Genomic DNA, 22,192 nt, shown 5'->3' with positions numbered 1-22,192 from the left:
GGCCGGCTGTGCAGGCGCTCTGCGAGCGCCGCGGCCCGGTCCCAGGGCTCTTAGGGACGCGCGGGCGCGTGCAGGGCGAGGCCGGTGTCCCCGTGGGCGTCCTGGCCTGCACCGAGGCCGGGGTGCGTCGGACGGGGGCCTCGACACCCGCCTGTGCGCGCTCGCTAATGCTGCCTTTATTTCCGCAGTTCAAAATGTCCAGTAGTGATAAAGAGCCGTTCCTTGTGAAGTTCTTAAAGTCGTCTGACAATTCCGAATGCTTTTTAAAAGCCCTTGAGGTAAGAATATTTGCAACGTCTTGCTAGATGCTGTGAGTTTTTCTTGTTTTTAAGCGTGTATTTGATTTACTGGGCATTATGTCTTAGAAATAGTTATTTTATTTTCATAATGATGTTACTGTAGAGTCCATTTTAATATGCAGTATCATCATGATATTTTTTAATTGATGTAAGGTTATTATTAGGTGCTTGGGGTTTTAAAATCTGTTCCGGCGTTTATGTTGAATGTGGCTAACCTGCAGTTTTTGGAAATTAAGTTGTTTTCTTTTTGTCTGTTAACCAGAATGGTCCTTTGAAAAACTGAAGTCATTCCTGTGCTGGTCACATGTCAGTCGTGGTTGTGAACATCACGATCCCTCAGTGTACACTGTAGTGGTCCCCCAGTAGTGTGGAATGATGGTAGGGGTAGTGAATAGGTTTCCTGCTGGCATACCCTGGCAGCATGCTGGGAGCAAGGGAGTTAGAAATGCAGACTCTTGGGGCCAGCCAGTAGTGTGTGGTTATGTAGCTGGATCCTATAGGACTAACTTGCGGTTCAAGTCCCAGACCCAGAGCTTGAAAAACATGCCGTGTGTGTGTGTGTATGTGCCCAAAATCTTACAAGGAGAGATGGAGACGAGATTGAAGCATGGCCATCCCTGCCCTGGGAAGGGAGGTGCTCTCCTCACTTTACCTCATTATCTGTCTCTCCCTGGCGAGTTTATGCACCCTCTAGCAAAGTAAAGGGGAAAAAAAAAAAAACGCAGACTATTGGGCCCCAACGTAGACATACCAATCAGAATCTGTATTTTATTTTATTTTTTTGGGGGGGAGAGGTTTTTGCTGTAGGGGGCTTGCGCTCGCCAGAAAGACACAGAGACAGAAAGCGAGAAATCCCCCCCCAGGAGGATGGCCATGCCGCAATCCCTTCTCCTCCATTCTCCTCTCAGGATCCTGGGCATGTATGCACACGCGCCTCACGTGAGTTTAAGCCACCGGGTCTGTAACTCGAACCACTGTCAACTACATGGGCGTCCAGGGACGTAGCCATTAGGCCAACTGCTGGTCCCAAGAATCTGTATTTTTTCAAAAATGAGGCTCATGATGTTGTGATCTTCCTGTCTCAGTCTCTCAAGTAGCTGGGACTCAGCGCATCTCAGCCCCTGGCGGATTAGGGTTGGGCAGACAACCTGAACCTGGCCTCCTGTGTGGCCTCAGCGTGCTGAGGGACAGCATCAGACTAGACCACACCACCACAGCTTGGCCGGAATCTGCATATTTAACAAGATCCTCAGCTCACATTTTGTTTGAGAAGCAGTGTAGCAGGTTTTTTCCCTTAAAATTCGTTCAGTAAATATTTATTGAAAGGCACTGCTGGTGTTGGGATACATCAGTTCTGAGAGCAGGCAAAGACTTCTGCTCTCTGAGAGCTAATGTTCTAGTGGGAGGAGAGAGATACTAATCGATATGCTAAACGAGTCAGCTATGGAACAGCGTGCTATGGGAAGAGGCAAAAAAGATTATGGGATTCCGGAGGATTTTGTTGGAAGAAAAAGAAAAAAAGGCTACAGTTTTAGATAGAGTATGATCAGGGTAGACCTGGTGGAAAAGATGTTTGAACTTGACAGAGTGGGTGTTAGCCATGAGGCTATTGAAAGGAAGTTTCAGGCAAAGGGAACACCCATGTACGGGTCTTGGGAAGGTTCTCGTCCAAGGTGTGCCTGTCCTTTAGGGCACCAGGGAGGGAAGAAGAGGATTAAGGGGAAAGGGGCCCGTGTGGCCTTATGGGCCGCTGTAAAGACTGACTTCCTTGCAGTGAAATGAGAGCCACTGAAGGGCTTCACTCTGAAGGTTAACGTGATCGGAGTTATCGTTTTAAAAGGGTCATACTAGACTCTTTAGCATAGGACTTTATAACGTTTTTAGAAAATACGGTATTTGACTACATATTCCTGTCAGGATGTAGGTAGCACACAAGGTAGATCATGAAACTTCCGTTGTTGTGGGGAGAAAGAAACAAGCCATGTATGTATAAAACATCAGTGTTACTTCTCCTACAGATTAGGGGATGGGGAGGGTGTTTGGTTAAGCAGACCTGGGTGAGAGAAGGCCCTGGGGAGAGTCTGAGTCTCTGCTGCTGGAACACGAGCACAGCTAATGGGTCATTTCAGCTTAGCTAGAAAGCGGGAGTGTCTAGAGTAAGCAAAGGTATACGAGGTGGGAGGTGAGGGTCAGGAGATAGAATGGGTATTGTGCTTTTGTAGGCCATGGAAGGAAGTGTGGATTTTATTTTGAGTGTGGTGGCAAGCCATTAGAAGCTTTTGAGCAGCCGGTGACATGATCCTCGTTTATATTTATATTTTTTAAAGAATTATTTATTTAACTTTATTCATTCATTTATTTTTAATTTGACCAGAGAGAAGAGCAGGGAGAGTGAGAAAGCAAGCCACCAGGTCTGGGACTCAAACCATGGTTTGTCATATGGGAGTGTCCAGCACCTTAAATACCATGCCACCTGCTTGTCCCCCTTGTTTATATTTTTTAAAAAGATAACCAACTGGGACCAGCAGTTAGTGTAATGGCCTTGTCGCTGGACTTCCATGTAGTCGACTGCGGTTCGAGTCCTTGACCCGGTGGCTTAAACTCACGCTGGGCATGTGTGCGTGCGTGCCCAAGATCCCAAGAGGAGAATGGAAGAGAAGGGATTGCAGCGTGGCCATCCCCCCTGGGGGGTGATTTCTCGCTTTCTGTCTCTCTCTGTCTTTCTGGCAGGCTCACGTGCCCTATAGCAAAAACCTCTCCCCTGCCCCCCCCCCCAAAAAAAAAAAACATACACAATACAGAAAAACCCCTCCCCCCCCCCCCCCCCCAAAAAAAAAAAAGATAACCAGTTGCAGTTTGGAGAATAGATCAAGGTCAGTAGAGAGAAAAGGAGACCACAGGAGGCTTCTGCAGAGGTCTGGTGGGGAAATGACGTAGTTTTCAATAGCAAAAACGCTAGATTTGAGATAGATTTTGAAGATAGTGTTGATAGGACTTAAATATAGGGGACTAATTTCAGGTACATTCTTATTTTATTTTTTAATTTCAGTCAATAAAAGAATTCCAATCAGAAGAGTATCTTCAGATTATTACAGAAGAAGAGGCATTGAAGATAAAGGAGAATGATAAATCACTTTATATCTGTGACCCTTTCAGTGGCGCTGTCTTTGATCACCTTAAAAAGGTTTGCTGACTTTTAGCGTTTTCTTTTAATAGTCTTTTATTTGCTTCAGTAGACAAATTCTTTACTAATCATGAAGGATTAGGCAGATCATAACTATATTAAAATTCATTCAGCCTAGGGAGGTCAGAATAATATTTTTTAGAGGTTAATTATAGGAGACTTAACGTAGTTTTTACATTTCAAGGGGTATAGTAATGAAGCAGTTTACTGGTGGAGTTTATTGTACTTAAACTCAGTTTGACTGCAAGATACTTTAAGGAAACAGTAAAGACTGGGAAGACCTCAAGGTAGTAGTGCTTGGTAACTTACCATCTTTTCTGTGTTCTTGGCACAGAATTTTCCTACCTTTACCTTTGTTAGGGTCTGAAAAATTATTAAAAATACCCGTATATTATTAGTAATATACCAGTGAGCCATCTTACTTCTTTTTGTTGCTTCTAGAGTCTACTGACTCATTACTTTTTTGGTGTCTGGACAAGAGAGAAGCATTGAAATTAAAGTAAACTGACTGTAATTGCATCCAGATTACAAAGAAGTGATTCTTGTTTGAAGGAGAAGAAAACATAGAAGAGTAGGTAGATGCAGTGTCTGTACAGTTCACGGAAGTTCTGTGCCCACCTTGCCAAGAGCATTATTGGTCTTGGCCTCTCTTTGGAAATACCACTGCTTGTAGATACAACTCAGCATAGAAAACTTTGTTTTGATTGATCAAAAAGATAGTGGTAATCCTTTGCCTGTAGATATTTAAGTTTGTCGTGCAGTGGTGACTTCGACAACTGTAGGCCTTTTAGTCTGAGTGTGTTGATGTTGAGTAAGACTCACTTTTCCTGAAATCAATGAAAATGAAAAAAGTCACATTTTGAGTTTAACCTGTACTATGTTAGGGAGAAATCTTACGGTCTTCTCTGGAAAGACATTGAAGTGCAAAGTACTTAGAACCCAAATATAAAAACTGCTTAGGATTGTATATCGTGTGTGTGTCTGTGTCTGATGCAGTAGATAGAGAGGAGTTACTTGTGGGCTTTTAAACTCTTAAACTGCTTCATTGGTTGGGTGCTCTATTTGATAAGTACGTATGAATAGTTCTTAATTGTTGTAAGCTAAGATGATTGCATTAAGATTGTGTTTGTTCCAGAGATTAAAATTTTTATGGCTGTTTTGAGGGAGTTGATCTCTTGAAACTTACTTTTGATGGTTTGTATTGTTTGATTTTTGCTTTTGTGTGTGCATGTTTATTTAATACATAGTGTGTGAGAAATTATACAGTGGTCTTTTTTTTAAATTACAATTTGGTGAGTTTTATGCAGTAGTCTATCAACGTTTCTAGATGATGAGAAAATAATACAAAATGTAATTTCATAAGACTAGTGGTCTTTACCTTCTTAGGTTACTAAAATTTTTTTTTTTTTATAGCTTGGCTGCAGAATTGTTGGTCCGCAAGTAGTCATATTTTGTATGCACCATCAGCGATATGTTCCAAGAGCTGAACATCCCGTTTATAATATGGTTCTGTCTGATGTAACTGTATCTTGTACAAGCCTGGAAAAAGAAAAAAGGGTAGGAATTGAGAGAAATATCAATGAAGTCAATTGATCTATGTATTTATCTATGTATCTCCATACTTAATTTTTCACTGCCTAGGAGATCTTTTAAAAGACCTCACACTTAATAGTCCAGACTTTTTTTTTTTTTTTTGAGAGGTTTTTGCTATAGGGCACGTGCGCTTGCCAGAAAGACAGAGAGAGACAGAGATAGAAAGCGAGAAATCATCCCCCAGGGGGGATGGCCACACCTCAGTCCCTCCTCCTCCATTCTCCTCTCGCGATCTTGGGCACGCACACACGTGCGCCCAGTGTGAGTTTAAGCCACCAGGTCCGGGACTCGAATGGCGGTTGGCTACATGGGAATCCAGCGACATAGCCATTATGCTAACTGCTGGTCCTAGTAGTCCAGACTTTTAAAAAGTTGTTATACAGCAGCAGTATATTTCTTGTTTAAAAAGAAAGAAACTGAATTTAGTGGAATCAATTTTGTTAAAAACTGGCTAATCGAAGTTTCTTATTTTGATTTAATAGGAAACTGATTTTTTTTCCTCTAATACAGTCAGTGAGCTTGCTTTTGAATTACATTTTTTTTTTATGTTAGATGCATTAATTTTAAAGGAAGGCATCTAAGATAGAGCTATAGAATAGTTTCATTATATAATTTATATTTTAAAATATGCATACTATATAAAATATATAAACTATTATAGAAGCAACATAGTTTAATAAATTCTCAGACTTACAAGAGATAAACATAGGGATATAATTTTTCTTAAATTTAAATTTATTTTTCTCTTATTATTTAAATTTATAATGGTGAGAAACATTTGTGTGTGCAAGTTACCAGCAACAGAAGATTTGTGGAATATTGTATAAAAATGGAAGAGGTATTTTTTGCTTCAGTATTATTATATTTTATATAATATATATTATATCATGTGTTTTATATATTATTCTATATTTATATTTTAAATAATTATTATATTTCCTTTTGGGGCTGCAGGAAGAAGTTCATAAGTATGTACAGATGATGGGTGGACGAGTATTCAGAGACCTTAATGTATCAGTTACTCACCTTATTGCGGGAGAAGTTGGGAGCAAAAAATATTTAGTTGCTGCAAACCTAAAAAAGCCCATTTTGCTTCCTTCTTGGATAAAAACACTTTGGGAGAAGTCACAAGAGAAGTAAGAAACACATTTATATATTTTCTAGATTTGGAAAAATAATACATTCATTTCATTCTCTTGATATACTCTAAATTTTTATAGGGGAAGCTTTATGGTATCTTGTATTTAAGAACAAAAATGGTGTCTTTTTTTTTTTCACTGAAATCAAAGGAACAGAATATACAAACTCTTATTATCAGAGTGAGATCATTTAAGTTGACAGGTAGAATGGGCTATGTGTTTAGCTGTACTTATAAGGTAGGAAATCTTGTGGTGATAGAGTTGTTTACAGCTGTAAATGTTGCCCGTGTGTCGTGAACACCGGGACTTCGATGTTGCATTACACGCCAGTACTGTGCCAGTGCTTCGTGAATACTGGGACTTTGATGTTGCATTATATGCCAGTACTGTGCCCATGTGTCGTGAACACTGTGACTTTGATGTTGCATTACATGCCAGTACTGTGCCCGTGTGTCGTGAACACCGGGACTTCGATGTTGCATTATATGCCAGTACTGTGCCAGTGCTTCGTGAATACTGGGACTTTGATGTTGCATTACATGCCAGTACTGTGCCCGTGTGTTGTGAACACCGGGACTTTGATGTTGCATTATATGCCAGTACTGTGCCAGTGCTTCGTGAATACCGGGACTTCGATGTTGCATTATACGCCAGTACTGTGCCAGTGCTTCGTGAATACCGGGACTTTGATGTTGCATTACATGCCAGTACTGTGCCCGTGTGTCGTGAACACTGGGACTTTGATGTTGCGTTGTGCTCCAGTACTGTGCCCGTGTGTTAAGATGGAGACTCACTTGGCCATTTTGACCGTTGTATTCCCTCCCAAAGGCGGCGTATGTGAACATGAATATATATAAGTCACCACTTGATCTGTGATCATCCAATAAATGTTCATCGAGCCCTGTAAAGTAGCAGGTTAAGCCCCATGCTTGGGAATCTGGATCCTACATGCTGGCCGAGGGTCTACTCCTGATTCGAATGGCTTGAAAAATATCCTGGTCATATGCACATTTATGCCCAAAATGCTGATGGAAAGGAGAAATTGAGCAGAAAAGATTGCTGGGTGACTATTACTCATTGAGGAGAGCTTTCTGTCTCCTTGGTGGAGCACATATGCCCTCTGGCAGTAAGAAAAAAAAATACTACTAATTGTCATTTGAGCTGATTTTATGTACCTTCCTGAGCTAGGCATTTAGATACATGTAAAAGGGATAGCTTGCCTTCCCTCCCCTAGTGAGCTTAGAGCTATTGTAAGAGGCAAACATGTTTTTCTTCAAACTTCAGTAGATTAACAACTGCAAGTCCAGGTACCACAGAATTCTATCAGCATATGAACTGTGTAGACAATGTTCTGGGCTTGTTTTCAACACCACCGACCGAGCATATCCTAAACATATATCTTCATGTTGGCAATTTTAACACTTCATCAGCACATCAGCTTAGCATGGCAATCGAATATAATTCGGTATTTTTGTTGGTATTCTGCCAGGAAGCATTGCTTTTACTCATATAGAATAATGGAAGGATTAAAAAGTTCATTATTTTTTCAGGCAACTAAAAGAACCTTTGAGTTTTTAAGTAGAGATTCAGACTTAGAGTTTTGAAAATATACCACTTAGGCCAGCAGGGACTTAGAGATAATGAAATAGAAACTTTTTACTTAAAGCAATTTCATTTGAGATACTCTGTATTTGAAACATTGTTTTTTATTAGAGACATGGTATAGAACTAGGAGAGCAATTAGTGTAATTCTGAATGTATGAACGCGTTTGTCAGTTTTCCTTTTCTGAAAAATGATTATAAATTTTTAGAAATGGAAAAAATACTCGGGATAATTGTTTGTGATTCTTCTGATAAATTTAAATCTGGTGTAGTTAATGTGTTCTTTTTTTTCCTTTTTATACCATTTGTTTCCCCAGAAAAATAGCTAGGTATACTGATATAGATATGAAGTTGGGAGCAAAAAATATTTAGTTGCTGCAAACCTAAAAAAGCCCATTTTGCTTCCTTCTTGGATAAAAACACTTTGGGAGAAGTCACAAGAGAAAAAAATAGCTAGGTATACTGACATAGATATGGAAGAGTTCAAGTGCCCTATTTTCCTTGGTTGTATAATCTGTGTGACTGGCTTGTGTGGCCTGAACAGGAAGGCAGTTCAGCAGCTCACAGTTAAACACGGAGGTCGGTACATGGGACAACTGAAAATGAATGAATGTACACATCTCATCGTGCAAGAACCAAAAGGTAAGACTATATTTTGCAAATGGACAAGTGTAAAATTTTCTCTAATGTTTACATTTTGCAATCACAAAATAGCTTTTGCATCTGACATGTCATTAATTTGGTTTGATTTTTTTTGTTCTCCTAAAAATCTTGCAAAGATAGTTTTATGGGTCATAAAAATTAGATGACTATCCTAGTATTTATTCAGCTTATTGAATAACTAATTCAAAGAAACAAAAACTCGTCAGTGATATTTTAATATACATTTACTCTTAGATCTTTTGACTTAAAAAGAAAAATTCCCCACAGTTACCAGATCTCTACTTAAAAGAAGTTTGGGAGACTATCAAGAACACTAATACTAGTTATAACTCAATGATGATCCTTCTAATAACAAATTTAAAGGGCTTGACTTAATCTCTAACTGAATGGATCAGCTTGAAAGAATGAACTAGAATTTTATTTATTAATTTATTTACATTCAGTTGCTTTACATCAATACAGTATACAAAATGAGATTTCCCATCCAGCATACATTGTATATTGGCTCAAGGATGTTACCATACATGTTATTGTTAACAGAAATTTTCCATTTTTTGTTTCTTATACATATTTTGCCTTTTTTCTCCCCCTCGATTCCCTACCTCTCACCCTTTGCCATTTTCCACTTCCTTCCACGCTGTCTCTGGAATCTACAGCTGCTTTCCATGCCCTTTTTTCCCCTCACTTTATTGATTCACTAAAGATCTTAATTAATCTACATACTTCCATAGCAAGCACAGCTAATAAATATACATATCTATTAACACATGTATGACTTCAGGTGTAAACCTCAGTAACTGAACATACTGTAAAATAGCACCTAGCTGGGGCTATATAACTTATTGCAGTTGTTAAATAGGTATTTTTTTAAGTGAATTTTTTAATTTCAATAAAAACAGTGTTAGTTTTAGTAGATCAAAATGAAAAAATAAATTGGGAACCAGCAATTAGCGTAAGGGCTATGTCGCTGGGCTCCCACGTAGTCAACCACGGTTCGCGTCCCAGACCCGGTGGCTTAAAACTCATGCCGGGCGCGTGTGCGTGCGTGCCCAAGATCCCGAGAGGAGAATGGAGGAGAAGGGATTGCGATGTGACCATCCTCCCTGGGGGGTGATTTCTCGCTTTCTGTCTCTATGTCTCTCTGTCTGTCTGGTGAGCGCACGTGCCCTGTAGCAAAAACCTCTCAAAAAAAAAAATAGTTAAGAGAAATTTGTGTAAGACTTAAAGCCAGGAAAAAGGTTAGGATTCAGTTCAAACAGGTAGGGCAACTATCAACAGTGCAAGAGAAGGCAAAAATCCTTAAATCAAGAAAACAAAGCATAGAAGAAAATCAGTAGTGTTTTAGTAAAAAATTATGAAATTCTCTTTCACCAGTTCAGTCTCATGTAATTAATCTCTCTCCTATTGAATTTGCAGTGTTACTGTGGTCCAATTTTTCCATTTAAATTTTGGAAGTTAACATTCAACTCTGGACTCGTCCCTAACATTTCCCTGACCATTTTCTTGTTTGGTTTTTGTACTCTTATTTCTGGGCGTCCGACTTTAGTCTTCCTGGCATAGCACTCCCTTCAGAACTTCTTGAAGAGGTGGTCTGATGTGGGTAAATTCTTGGAGAGTTTATTTATCTGAGAATATTTTTACCCCCCCCCCACCCCATGTGAAGAATAATCTTGCTGGGGAGAGTATTCTTGGTTGAAATTGTTTTTCCTTTGACAGTTTGAGTACATTTTCCTATTCTTTCCTTGCTCTCACTGTTTCTGATGAGAAGTCTGATGTTAGCCTGGTAGGATATTCTTTGAAAGTAACTTGACATTTCTCTCTTGCCATTGTTAGTATCTTACCTCTGTGGTTTTGGTCAATCTGGCTACAATGTGCCTTGGAGAAGATCTTGAGTTGATTCTGTGTAGGGTCCTTTGAATTTCTTGGGTCTGAGTATTTGAGTGCCTCTCTAGGTTTGGAAAGTTTTCTTCCAGGATTTCGTGGAATAGATCATCAATGCCCTTATTAGTTTTTACACCTTCTGGGATACAGATTATCTGGATGTTTAGGCATTTAATGGTCTCTAGTATTACTCGTACATGATTCTTATTTTGGGGGGTCTTTTTGTTGAATTTGTCTAGATTCTGTCTAGACAAAACCTAGAAGACAGAGCTTCTGTCTTCACCTGAGATTTGATCATCTGCATGATCTAACCTGCTGTTAATTCTTTCAAGGGAGGTTTTGATTTCCTGCATTACAGCCTTCATCTCTAGCAATTCTGTTTGGTTCTTTTTTATGATCTTTCATATCATGCAAGAGCTTCACCTCCTGGAACTCATCGTCTCTTTTCTCCTGCATCTTCTGGAGTTCATTGTCTCTCTTCTTGTGCATCTGTGTTTGCTTTGTCACTATGAATATTTTAAATTCTTTATCTGACATTACCACCAGTTCCTTTGTATTGTCTGTGGAGGATGAGGAGTTATGCCTTGCTCTTAGGGAAGAGATATTTTCTTAGTTTCTCATATTGGGCTTCTGCTGTGGTTTCCGGTCATCTGGTGGATTATATATTTTTTTCCTAGTTTTTGGAATTAAATCTGAGGATTCAGAGGCATTCAGATCTGCAGTCTCTAAGCAGTGCCAATTTTCTCCCTTCGTGCAGCAGATTTCATGGAAATTGAGGGTTAATCTGACCCTGAAAGTATTCAGATATTTGGCTACTGTGCACCTAGATCTGTCTAGAAACTCAGTGTGTAGAGGCTGAACAGAAAAGTGAGAAAGTTGAAAGAAAAAGGGAAAGAAAACCAGAGGAAAAAAAGACAAAGACAGTAAGAAAACATTTTTTTAAAGCAAAAAATGAAAACCACATGGTGTGCAGAACTCAGATATAGATGGCTCATGATTGACTTGTCTTGTGTGGGTGGGTGTGGGGGGCTAAAATTGGCAAGATAAAAGAGCGTCAAAGAGCTAGGAAGTTTGGGAACCAGCAGTTAGCGTAATGGCTATGTTGCTGGACTCCCACGTAATCGACCGCGGTTCGCGTCCCGGACCCGGTGGCTTAAAACTCACGCCGGGCGTGTGTGCGTGCGTGCCCAAGATCCCGAGAGGAGAAGAGGAGAAGGGATTGCGGCGTGACCATCCCCCCCCTGGGGGGTGATTTCTCGCTTTCTGACTCTATGTCTCTCTCTGTCTGTCTGGCGAGCGCACATGCCCTATACCAAAAAAACCTCTCCAAAAAAAAAAGAGCTAGGAAGTTTAAAAATTAAAGAAAAGAAGAAGAAAAATTAAAACTAAAGAGGAGGAGAGAGACAGAATACCTTGCTAGATCTGGGAGGCAGGAGAGTGAAGTCTGGGCAGAAGATCTTCAATTGTCCTAATCTCTCAGAATGAACTAGAATTTTAACTTGAAGATACCTTGCAGAACTTGAGGTAGTTAAGGAAGAAAAAGCATTACCAAGAAGACTTTCTAAAGTTACTATTTTATAAACTTTTTGTTCGTCTTAGAGAATTTTTTTTTTTTTTGGTATTCTTAAAATATATACAAATTGGTAAGAATTTTGTTGCATGTTTTTTTTTTTTTTATCTCTTTATGTTGTGTTTTACTGAGTTATTTATATGACAAATAAAATTTGAAAAATAAGTTACCACATTAAGGCTCATTGATAATTGTCTTTAAGGCAGAGCTTTAGGAATGGCCAACTGTGACAGGATGAATGTAAGTAGAGTTGGTACTTAGATTTCCTTTTGGAATCTGAAGATCGTTCATCTGTTGGCACTCAAGAATTACCCTTCTTCCCTGCAAAAATAAACCTTTCATTTTACATATTGACTTTTTCTGTGATATTACTTCAAAATAACCACAGAAAAGTTAAAGTGTTAAAGTTTTTTAAGATGGGATCAGCAGATAGATGGCGTAATGGCTATGTCGCTGGACTCCCAGGTAGTCTTACAGCAGTTCAAGCCCAGACCTGGTGGCTTAAAGTCATACCAGCGCTTGTGCGTGCGTGCCCAAGATCCCAAGAGGAGAATGGGGGAGAAGGGATTGCAGTGGGGCTATCACCCTGGGAGGTGATTTCTCACTTTCTGTCTGTCTGTCTGTCTTTCTGACAAGTGCACTCGCCCTATACCAAAAATCCCCCTCCCCCCCAAAAAAGGCTTTTTAAGATAATTGATAATATGTTTTAAAAATAATTATTTTATTTATTTGCTTATCTGTCCTGGACTTTAAGTAGAATCCTGTTGATATTGGATAGTCTATTCAAAGTTGGTATTTATTATGGTGCATATATTTACTATTTTCAGTTTTGTGTTACGTATTCTTTTTTTTGGGAGAGGTTTTTGCTATAGAGTGCGTGCGCTCACCAGACAGACAGAGCGAGACAGAGAGACAGAAAGCGAGAAATCACCCCCCAGAGGGGATGGTCATGCCGCAATCCCTTCTTGGGCACGCATGCACACGCGCCTGGGGGGGGTTGGAAGCCACCGGGTCTGGGACGCGAACCGCGGTCAACTACGTGGGAGTCCAGTGACATAGCCATTACGCTAACTGCTGGTTCCCTGTTACATATTCTTATTAAAACCATATAATTATTCTATGATTTATCCCCATCTTACAGATTAAGAAATGGTTTAAAGAAATAAAGTGATGAAGCAGTATTATCTCAGTTATCCCACAGTTGTCTGTTTTCATGCAGTTTGTGTAAAGGATAAACCCCTCACACGGCATGTGCATTTACACAATGCTAGTATGTAGAAAATGTAATTACAAACGAATGTAAAATGTGACTTTGCAATACATTATGCTTTATAGTGTTGAAAGTGAGAGTAATTACTAGTAACTTTTGTTTCCAGCTTGTAAGCGATGTGTTATAATTTCAATACTTACGTAAGGATAGGTTTAAATGGTTTGTATTTCTCTGTTTTTCTCTGCTATTTCTTAATAACTACCACAGGTCAGAAATATGAATGTGCCAAGAGATGGAATGTGCACTGTGTGACCATGCAGTGGTTTTTCGACAGTGTTGAGAAAGGTTTTTGTCAGGATGAGTCCATGTACAAGGCAGAGCCGAGACCGGAAGCAAAGCCTATGCCTGATACTTCGACTCCTACGGGCCACATCAACATCATTGATAGTGAGTCTTGTTGAGATTAAAACAAACACTTCTTTCTCTCTTTGCTCAGTTTATTGAACCTTTCAGATAGAGCAAGCACCTGTGACAGAGTGGGACCCCCTTTTGCCTGTCCCCCTGTACAGTGGGCCCGGGGTACTGGCACAGGTGCCTGATGTGTCCTAGCCTGACCTTGCTGGGACCTGAATACAGTCACCAGATGGGATCTGTGTTTTCTGGAGCTGTGTGCCACAGAACTGGCCCTTTTTAAGTTACTTCATGATGAGAGCACAGGTTGGGGTGGCAGGGGGCACCCTTAACAGAGTCTCATACTGCTGTCCCTTGTTCTTAGCCCTCCAGCCCATCAGGAGCCTAGGCACACACTCAGTGTGTTTCAGATCAGCTGGGCTGGGGATCCGAACCCAGAGTTGGCCATGTGGCTTCCAGTACTGCAGTTCAGTTTACTATATACTATGCCATCAGGCTGGGCAAAAATAGACTTTTTTTTTGGAGAGGTTTTTCGCTATAGGGCGCGTGCGCTTGCCAGACAGTCAGAGAGAGACATAGAGACAGAAAGCGAGAAATCACCCCCCAGGGGGATGGTCACACCGCAGTCCCTTCTCCTCCATTCTCCTCTTGGGATCTTGGGCACGCATGCACATGCGCCCAGCGTGAGTTTTAAGCCACCGGGTCCGGGATGCGAACCGCGGTCGATTATGTGGGAGTCCAGCGACATAGCCATTACACTAACTGCTGGTTCCCAAAATAGACGTTTTCTTAAAAAAGTCATTTTTGGGGACCAGCAGATGACATAATGATTATGTTGCTGCACTCCACGGAGTTGACCAGGGTTAGAGTCCTGGACCTGACAGCATAAAACTCAAGCTGGTTACGTGTGTGCATGTGCCCACAATTTGAAGAGAATAGAGGAGAAGGGATTGTGGTATGGCCATCCCCCTGTCACGGGGTGATTTCTTGCTTTTTGTCTCTGTGACTCTACAGCCAGTGCATGCACCCTATCTCTCTTTTCTATTTTTAAAATTTTTTTCCTAAGAATTTTCTGTGTAAGGATTGATTTATTTTTTTTAACTGAGCTAGGTATAATTACATAGTAAGATAACTAAATCGTATGGTTGTATAAGAACATAGTCTTGTATTATTCTTGATAAAAGCAAATTATTGCTTTCTTTTTTGAATTTTGCTTGAGGGTATGTATATATGCTCATCAGAGGAGAGAGAAAAGGGAGGGAAAGTAAGAAAGTACCCCCCCATGGGGGTTGGTCACACAACAATCTCTTGTCCACCTCTCCTTTCGAGATTGTGGATACATGTGCCTGGCATGTCTTTCCAGCCACTGGGTCTGGGAACTGCACAGTTGCCCATGTGGAGTCCAGCTGCCTTAACCATCGTACCACCAGCTGTCCCTGATACTTACAGGAGGTTTGCAAAGAAATTAAGTACACAGGTGGATAGACATGTAAAAGAATTAATTTTTTCGGACTTTACTGGTACAAATATTAATACTTTATAAAATTTATTCACTATGATTATTACAGATCATCTGTATTCATACAAAACTTTAAAGTTTTTATTTTATAAGTGCTGTGTTGATACAATGTCTTTATAAAGTTTTATCCCTCAAATGTGAGCATCTTGGACCTTAAGACAGCAACTTCAGATTTTTATGTGTGAGGCATAATTTAAATGTGCTCAGGGCTGGTCCCATATCTTTGTGGTTAAGGGAGTCAGATTCCACATGGCTGACTGTAGTTTGAGTCCTGGCCACAGCGGCTTCAGAAACCCACTGGGCACAGGTGCATGTCTGCCCCCAGCAGGATGGAGAGGTCGAGAATGGATTATGGCATGATCAAACACCATTGAGAGGGGCGCTTTCTTCTCTCTCTCTCTCTGGCAAGTGCACATACCCTGTGGGAATTATAAAGTAAATAAAATGTATTAAACTCATTGCTGCATCTCTGTGAAAATGAAGGCCATTTTTAGCAGTAAGTCCTGATGTTCCAGAAAATGTCAGTAACACTCTGGAAGAACACAGTTATTTTGAAGGACCCCAGAGGACTCTGCAGAGGGACTTTAATCACGTCAATGTAGAACTCATTCTCCTTGGGGAGAAAAAGAAGAGGCTCCGGGTTGACAAGTGGTGGGAAGTAGAAGGGAACTGGCTACCTACAGTCATGTTCAGATGTGGTCAGTTACAGATGAGCTCTGCATTCGCTTACTCACCCATCAGTGTTATTCAGGAGAATGAGTCTTTTGTTGAAATAAAAAAATTTTGAGGGTAATCACTGCATCCACTGTGTTTAGATGAGGCCAGGTATTGCTTCTCAAACCCAGAAAGGTAAGTTAATCCTTAGTAGGAATGACGGGCTGGCAGATGACGTGGTGGTTAGGGACACTGAACTCCTGCACAGCAGACCATGGCTCGAGTCCTGTACATGGAGGCTTCCTTTCTCATTTTCCTGCTCTCTCTCTTGCTGTGTCTTTCTCTGGTCAAATTAAAGTAAATAAATAAATAAAATAATAATTTTTTTAATAAAAAGGAATGACATTGAATTTGTTTCAAATTGAACTGCTTTGATTGAGCAAGCCACAACAGTTAAACAAGAACATCAAAGATTTTGGATGGTGCCTCTGTCTCTGGAAGAGGAGCAGTTCAGCAGACTGATGAACAAGACCTTGTAGTTTTCAAGAATACTGGATGGCTCCTGAGACCTGTTTGTGATATTTTAATGATATAGTAAAACACCTCTGTTGATTTGAAGGAAAAATGTATTAAATATATTTTAGCATAAGATAATAAGCCTTGGGACTAACAGTTAGTGTAATGGCTATGTCATTGGACTACCATGTAGTCGACTGTGGTTCAAGTCCCAGACCTGGTGGCTTAAACTCAGCCGGGCGCGTGTACATGTGTGTCCAAGATCCTGAGAGGAGAATGGAGGAGAAGGGATTGCAGCGTGGCCATCACCCTGGGGTTGATTTTTCACTTTCTGTCTCTGTCTTTCTGGCGAGCTCACCTGCCCTATAGCAAAAACCTATCCAAAAGATAATAACCCCTGATTAATTTCATTTTCCCTTTTCATGCTTTGCCACTAAAATTTTAGCAAAAACTTGAGTCTTTGGAAATTGTTCATAGCTCTCTGATCATAAAAGTTAATCCACAAAAAATGATTTTATGTTCATAAGCCTCTATATCATTTTCTTTTGTTTATAGGTCGTACTCTTTCAGATGTCAGCCATATTTCCAACATAAATGCAAGTTGTGTAAGTGAATCAATTTGTAATTCAGTTCTTAATAGCAGATTGGAGACTACGCTTGAAAACCTAGAAAATTTGGATGTCAGTGCTTTTCAGGCACCTGAAGATTTACTAGATGGCTGTCGGGTACGTCTGTGTTATGTAATAAATGGTGTGTGGTGATGTATGTTAGTACTTCCTAGGTTTTGAAGACCCTTTAGAGTTGGACTTGCTCTGCATGTAAAGAAGCCCTTCTAGCCAGGAGGGTGTGTTCACTAGCTATGTCCTTTCTTTTACTGCAAAGTCCCTCTGCAGGGATGTGCCCCATCAGTCGTCTTCCACTTTGGTTCAGTTTTTAACTCTCCCTTGAACCCTCTTAGCTACATTAATCTTTCTCTCTACTGTGTTTGATAGTACTTAGTTTCTAAACCACTTACTGGATTTTCACCGACAACTATCGTTTATTAAGTATAGTATCTTGAAGCTAAGACTTACAGGGTTAAAATTCTTCAGACTCATTAAACACACTCCTAAGTGGCCAGTTATGTAGACCAAAGCCTACATCTGGGCCACTGCTTTACTCTCTCCTGGGTTACTGAGCCAGCAGGTGGCGTGGTGGCTGGATCTCACCTGGCCGACTGCACAGTTCAAGTCCGTGACCTAGAAGCTTGAAAACCACGCTGGACGTGTGTGCATGTGTGCCCCAAATCCTGAGAGAATGGAGGAGAGGGGATTCTGGCGAGGCTATCCCTCAAGGGGTGTCATTTCTTACCACTCCCCCAGTCTGAGTCTTTTTGGCAAGCATATATATTCTCTAGCAGAACCTTAAAAACAAAACAAAACAAAAACCCTTAAAGGTTATTTAATTTTTAGTGTCTAAATAGCTCCTTTAAAAGTTAGCTCCTGGTGCCAGCAGGTGGCATGGTGCTTAAGGGTGTTGGACTCCCACATGGTCGACTGCAGCTCAAATCCTGGACCTTTTGGCTTGCTTTCTCACTTTCTCCCTCTCTGGTCAAAATAAAATTCAATAAAATAATTCTTTAAAAAAGAAAAAGTTAGCTCTTTTAAAAGTGCCTTCAGAGAAATGTCATGTACTATGTCTAGATGTGACTACTTAATGTATTCCTATTTATAGAATGACTAAGCTATACATTAATTTTTGCAGAGTATCAAAACTTTAACCCTATTTATGATTCCTGATTTTTGTTAAAATATATTCCAGTATTGAAGGTGACTTAGTTTGGGATATAAATGTAGTTAGGGATAAATTTGTCATTCTTAAATTTTTTAGAAGACACCTTATGTAAAAGAGAGGTGAGAAAGATTTTTATATGATTGTATTGGTTTAAATATATTTAACTTGATTGTTAAATTAATTGCATGCATATAACTCTCAAAGCTTTGTGCTCAGCTCTTTGACTTATTTTACTGTTTAATCAACTCTGAAAAAGAAACCTCAACTTATAGGTGAGAGAATTGGTTTAAAAGGTATAAGGAACTTGCCTGTGGCTATGTAGTTAATCATTGTAAACTTAAAAAACCCAGGATTTTAACACAGGCTTTCTGAATTCAGACTGTTAACCACAGTGTGTTCTGTAACTGCTTTAGGGGTAACTGGTAGTAAAACCATCACAATTTAAGAAGCTACCTATGGTTTAGAAATCGCTGTGCATGAATATTCAGAAGCTGTTTCATTCTGGCTTCTATCCATGTGAAGCCTCAAAATAGTAATCAAGTCTCTACTGTAAAAGCTAATAATGCTGGGGCTGGCAGGTGGCGTGGTGGTTCAGGGCACTGGACTCTGGCCATCCGTGGTTCATGTCCCAGACCTGTTATCTTGCTTTCTGGCTTTCCCCCCATCTCATTCTGTCCCTCTCTGATCAAATTAAAATAAATGAATATCGTTAAATAATTCTTACCAAAAAAAGAAAACAAAAGCTAATGGTACTATGCAATTGTATAGAAGATAATTTTTAAAACCAAAGTTTCAGAGTATACTTAATATATCTTAAAAATGTGTAGAAGTTGTGGGAACCAGCAGTTAGCGTAGTGGCTATGTCGCTGGACTCCCATGTAGTCGACCGCGGTTCGTGTCCCGGACCCGGTGGCTTAAAACTCACGCCGGGTGTGTGTGTGCGTGCGTGCCCAAGATCCCGAGAGGAGAATGGAGGAGAAGGGATTGCGGCGTGACCATCCCCCCTGGGGGGTGATTTCTCGCTTTCTGTCTCTATGTCTCTCTGTCTGTCTGGCGAGCGCACGCGCCCTATAGCAAAAAAACCTCTCCAAAAAAAAAAAAATTGTGTACAAGTTGTCTTACATACTAGGTTTATATCCTTTTTTTTTTTTTTTTTTTTTTGGGTTTTTGTTATAGAGTGCATGCATTTGCCAGAGACTCAGACAGAGAGAGAAGAAAAGTGAGAACTCACCCTCCTAGAGGGATAGCCATGCTGCAGTCCCTTCTCTGTTCTTCTCTCATGATTTTGGGCACACATGCACAGTACCCAGCATGATTTTCAAGCTGCTGAGTCCAGGACTTGAACTGTGGTCAGCCGTATGGGAATCTGTGCTTTAACCACCATGCCACCCATAAATACATTTCTTTTTGAAAGAATTATGTTATTTAACTTTATTATTATTATCATTATTATTTTCCAGTTTGATCAGAGAGAGAAAGAGGAAGTGAGAAAGCAAGCCACCAGGTCTGAGACTTGAACCGTGGTCGGCCATGTGGGAGTCCAGCACCTTTAACCACCATGCCACTTGCCGGCCCCAGTACATTTTTTTTAATAAATGTCTTTATTGTAAAAACTAATCTTAAATGTTCCTTTTTTCTATTTTCTTTCTTTGCAGATATATCTTTGTGGTTTTAGTGGCAGGAACAGGACTTGAACTGTGGTCAGCCGTATGGGAATCTGTGCTTTAACCACCATGCCACCCATAAATACATTTCTTTTTGAAAGAATTATGTTATTTAACTTTATTATTATTATCATTATTATTTTCCAGTTTGATCAGAGAGAGAAAGAGGAAGTGAGAAAGCAAGCCACCAGGTCTGAGACTTGAACCGTGGTCGGCCATGTGGGAGTCCAGCACATTTAACCACATAGCAGATTGGAGACTACGCTTGAAAACCTAGAAAATTTGGATGTCAGTGCTTTTCAGGCCCCTGAAGATTTACTAGATGGCTGTCGGATATATCTTTGTGGTTTTAGTGGCAGGAAGCTGGATAAGCTGAGGAGGCTTATTAACAGTGGTGGTGGCATGCGTTTTAATCAGCTTAGTGAGGATGTAACTCATGTTATCGTGGGAGAGAATGATGACGAACTGAAGCAGTTTTGGAATAAGTCGGCCCACAGGTTATGACAATTTTTAATTCAAAGCAATTTCTACTGTGTAGTTTTCCTTAAGATGGCATATCTGCGTAAGCATGGGAGTAAGATGATAGTCCTTACAGCGTAAACTAACTGTGTACTGTTTTTGTAGGCCTCATGTAGTGGGAGCAAAATGGTTACTAGAGTGTTTTAGTAAGGGTTATATGCTTCCCGAAGAACCATATATCCATGCAAACTACCAGCCGGTGGGAATTCCAGTTTCAGATCAACCTGAGAATAAGACCGCTCTTTTAAAAAAGAAGAACAGCCTTTCTAAGAAGGACTCTGCTCCTGATGAAAAGCACAAGCAAGCTGATGAGGACCTGCTCTCTCAGTATGAAAACGATAGTTCCACAGTAGGTAAGGAGTGATCGCTTCATCCTTGCAGTTAGTGAGACGTTCAGTGGCTAAGTATACATGTATGATTTCTAGTAAGAGCTATTGAACTTTAAGTCAAATCAGTCTATACATTTTAAAGCTTATTTCTTACTGAGAGAGAGGCACGACCCAGTACGGTCCTCTCACCACTGGCCATCCCCAGTGTCAGCCAGTCAGGATCTCAGTCACACATGTGTGCACATTTACATACACACACACACACACACCACAGCCGGTATAGAGGGGCCGTGGAACAGGAACATGGACCACCTCATGTGGCTTCAGCATCGCAGAGCCTTGGGTTCCTGCCATGCCGCTGGCTAGCCTCATTTTGTGCTTTCTATTTGTCCCAAATTTCTGCACTTCCTTGTCTTATTTTGGATGGATCTAGCCTGGGTTCTTCCGTCGCAAATCCCACTTCCAACGCTTTATCTTGCCCTCACTTGATTTAAAAGTTATGTATTCTACTTATATTTTCAGTGATTACCCTTGGAGGTTTTTGTTTGTTTGTTTTTGTTTTGTTTTGTTTTAAGAATTATTTAATTAATTAATTTAAATTTTATCTGAGAGGGACAGAGTCAGAGAGAGGGAAAGTGAGAAAACAAGCCACCAGGTCCAGGTCTCGAACCATGGCTGACCATGTGGTTGTCCAGCACCCCTAACCACTATGCAACCTGCTGGCCCTGTGTTGTTTTCATTTTTTTTTTTTTAAGAGATTTTTGCTATAGGGCATATGCGCTCACCAGAGGGAGAGGCAAAGAAGGACTGGGACTGAGAGACAAAAGGCAAGAAATCACCCCCTGGAGGGAGGCCACACACACGTTCCCAGCATGAATTTTAAGCTACTGGGTCCAGCACTTGAGCCAAGGTTGACTACATGGGAGTCCAGCGATGTAACCATTACGCCATCTGCTGGTCCCACCCTTGCAACTTTTAATGTGCATCTAAAGTTAATAAGGATGCTGCGTTTTAATTTCCTCTTGAATGATAAAGAATCTTAGGATGCTCCAAGGATTCTAAGTGTAAGTCAGTGTACTTCTGAGTTTATTTGCCTGTGGTTTCTTAGACCATCAGGCTAGTTAATGTGAATTTGTACCTTAACCATGGTAACTCTCAGGAGAGATGTTCCCCTCTATGGAATACCAAGTGTTGTTCCTCTCATCTTGCAAGACGGATTTGTTGTTTGGCACATTTTGGCCTGTGTACTGACAGCACTGCCCGTCAGTGGTTCTGGGTGTTTCCTCGGATCTCGGTATGAGACCAAAGACTTGGCTCCTGTCCTTCCACTTGAGACCAGTACATTCCAAGAGTCTAGGTTTCTGTGCCAGTGGTTTCAGGGCAACCACTTAACACTCTAGATTAATGCTGCTTTTTCATTTTAGGCCCTTGAAGATTCCTTTTGCCTTTTTTTTTTTTTTTTTGGAGAGGTTTTTCGCTATAGGGAGCGTGCGCTCGCCAGACAGAGAGAGCGCAAGACAGACAGAGAGACAGAGAGACAGAAAGCAAGAAATCACCCCCAGGGGAGATGGTCACACCGCAATCCCTTCTCCTCCATTCTCCTCTTGGGATCTTGGGAATGCACGCACACGTGCCCGGCGTGAGTTTTAAGCCACTGGGTCCAGGA

The 22,192-nt window shown here is 40.6% G+C and overlaps 1 protein-coding gene across 2 annotated transcripts in view; it reads left to right on the top strand.

Moving 5' to 3' along the window:
* The first annotated feature begins 188 nt into the window (after positions 1 to 188).
* The window catches only part of TOPBP1 (DNA topoisomerase II binding protein 1), an 81,073-nt gene continuing 59,069 nt past the window's right edge, over positions 189 to 22,192 (top strand). Inside the window, exons 1-10 of one of the 2 annotated variants that reach the window (XM_006169278.3) lie at positions 189 to 278; positions 3,349 to 3,483; positions 4,897 to 5,040; positions 6,031 to 6,212; positions 8,135 to 8,160; positions 8,289 to 8,459; positions 13,409 to 13,588; positions 16,797 to 16,877; positions 19,923 to 20,175; positions 20,303 to 20,550. In XM_006169278.3, the coding sequence (XP_006169340.1) occupies positions 195 to 278; positions 3,349 to 3,483; positions 4,897 to 5,040; positions 6,031 to 6,212; positions 8,135 to 8,160; positions 8,289 to 8,459; positions 13,409 to 13,588; positions 16,797 to 16,877; positions 19,923 to 20,175; positions 20,303 to 20,550 (1,504 nt within the window). In that variant the 5' untranslated portion in view covers positions 189 to 194. Of the gene's footprint in view, positions 279 to 3,348; positions 3,484 to 4,896; positions 5,041 to 6,030; positions 6,213 to 8,134; positions 8,161 to 8,181; positions 8,460 to 13,408; positions 13,589 to 16,796; positions 16,878 to 19,922; positions 20,176 to 20,302; positions 20,551 to 22,192 lie in introns of both variants that reach the window. The other variant, XM_006169279.3, reaches the window with a different exon arrangement.

Source organism: Tupaia chinensis, unplaced genomic scaffold (genome assembly GCF_000334495.1).
Source record: "Tupaia chinensis unplaced genomic scaffold, TupChi_1.0 Scaffold146961_1, whole genome shotgun sequence".
In the NCBI taxonomy this organism is placed as follows: domain Eukaryota; kingdom Metazoa; phylum Chordata; class Mammalia; order Scandentia; family Tupaiidae; genus Tupaia; species Tupaia belangeri.
This window is presented reverse-complemented; position numbering and strand designations above follow the sequence as displayed.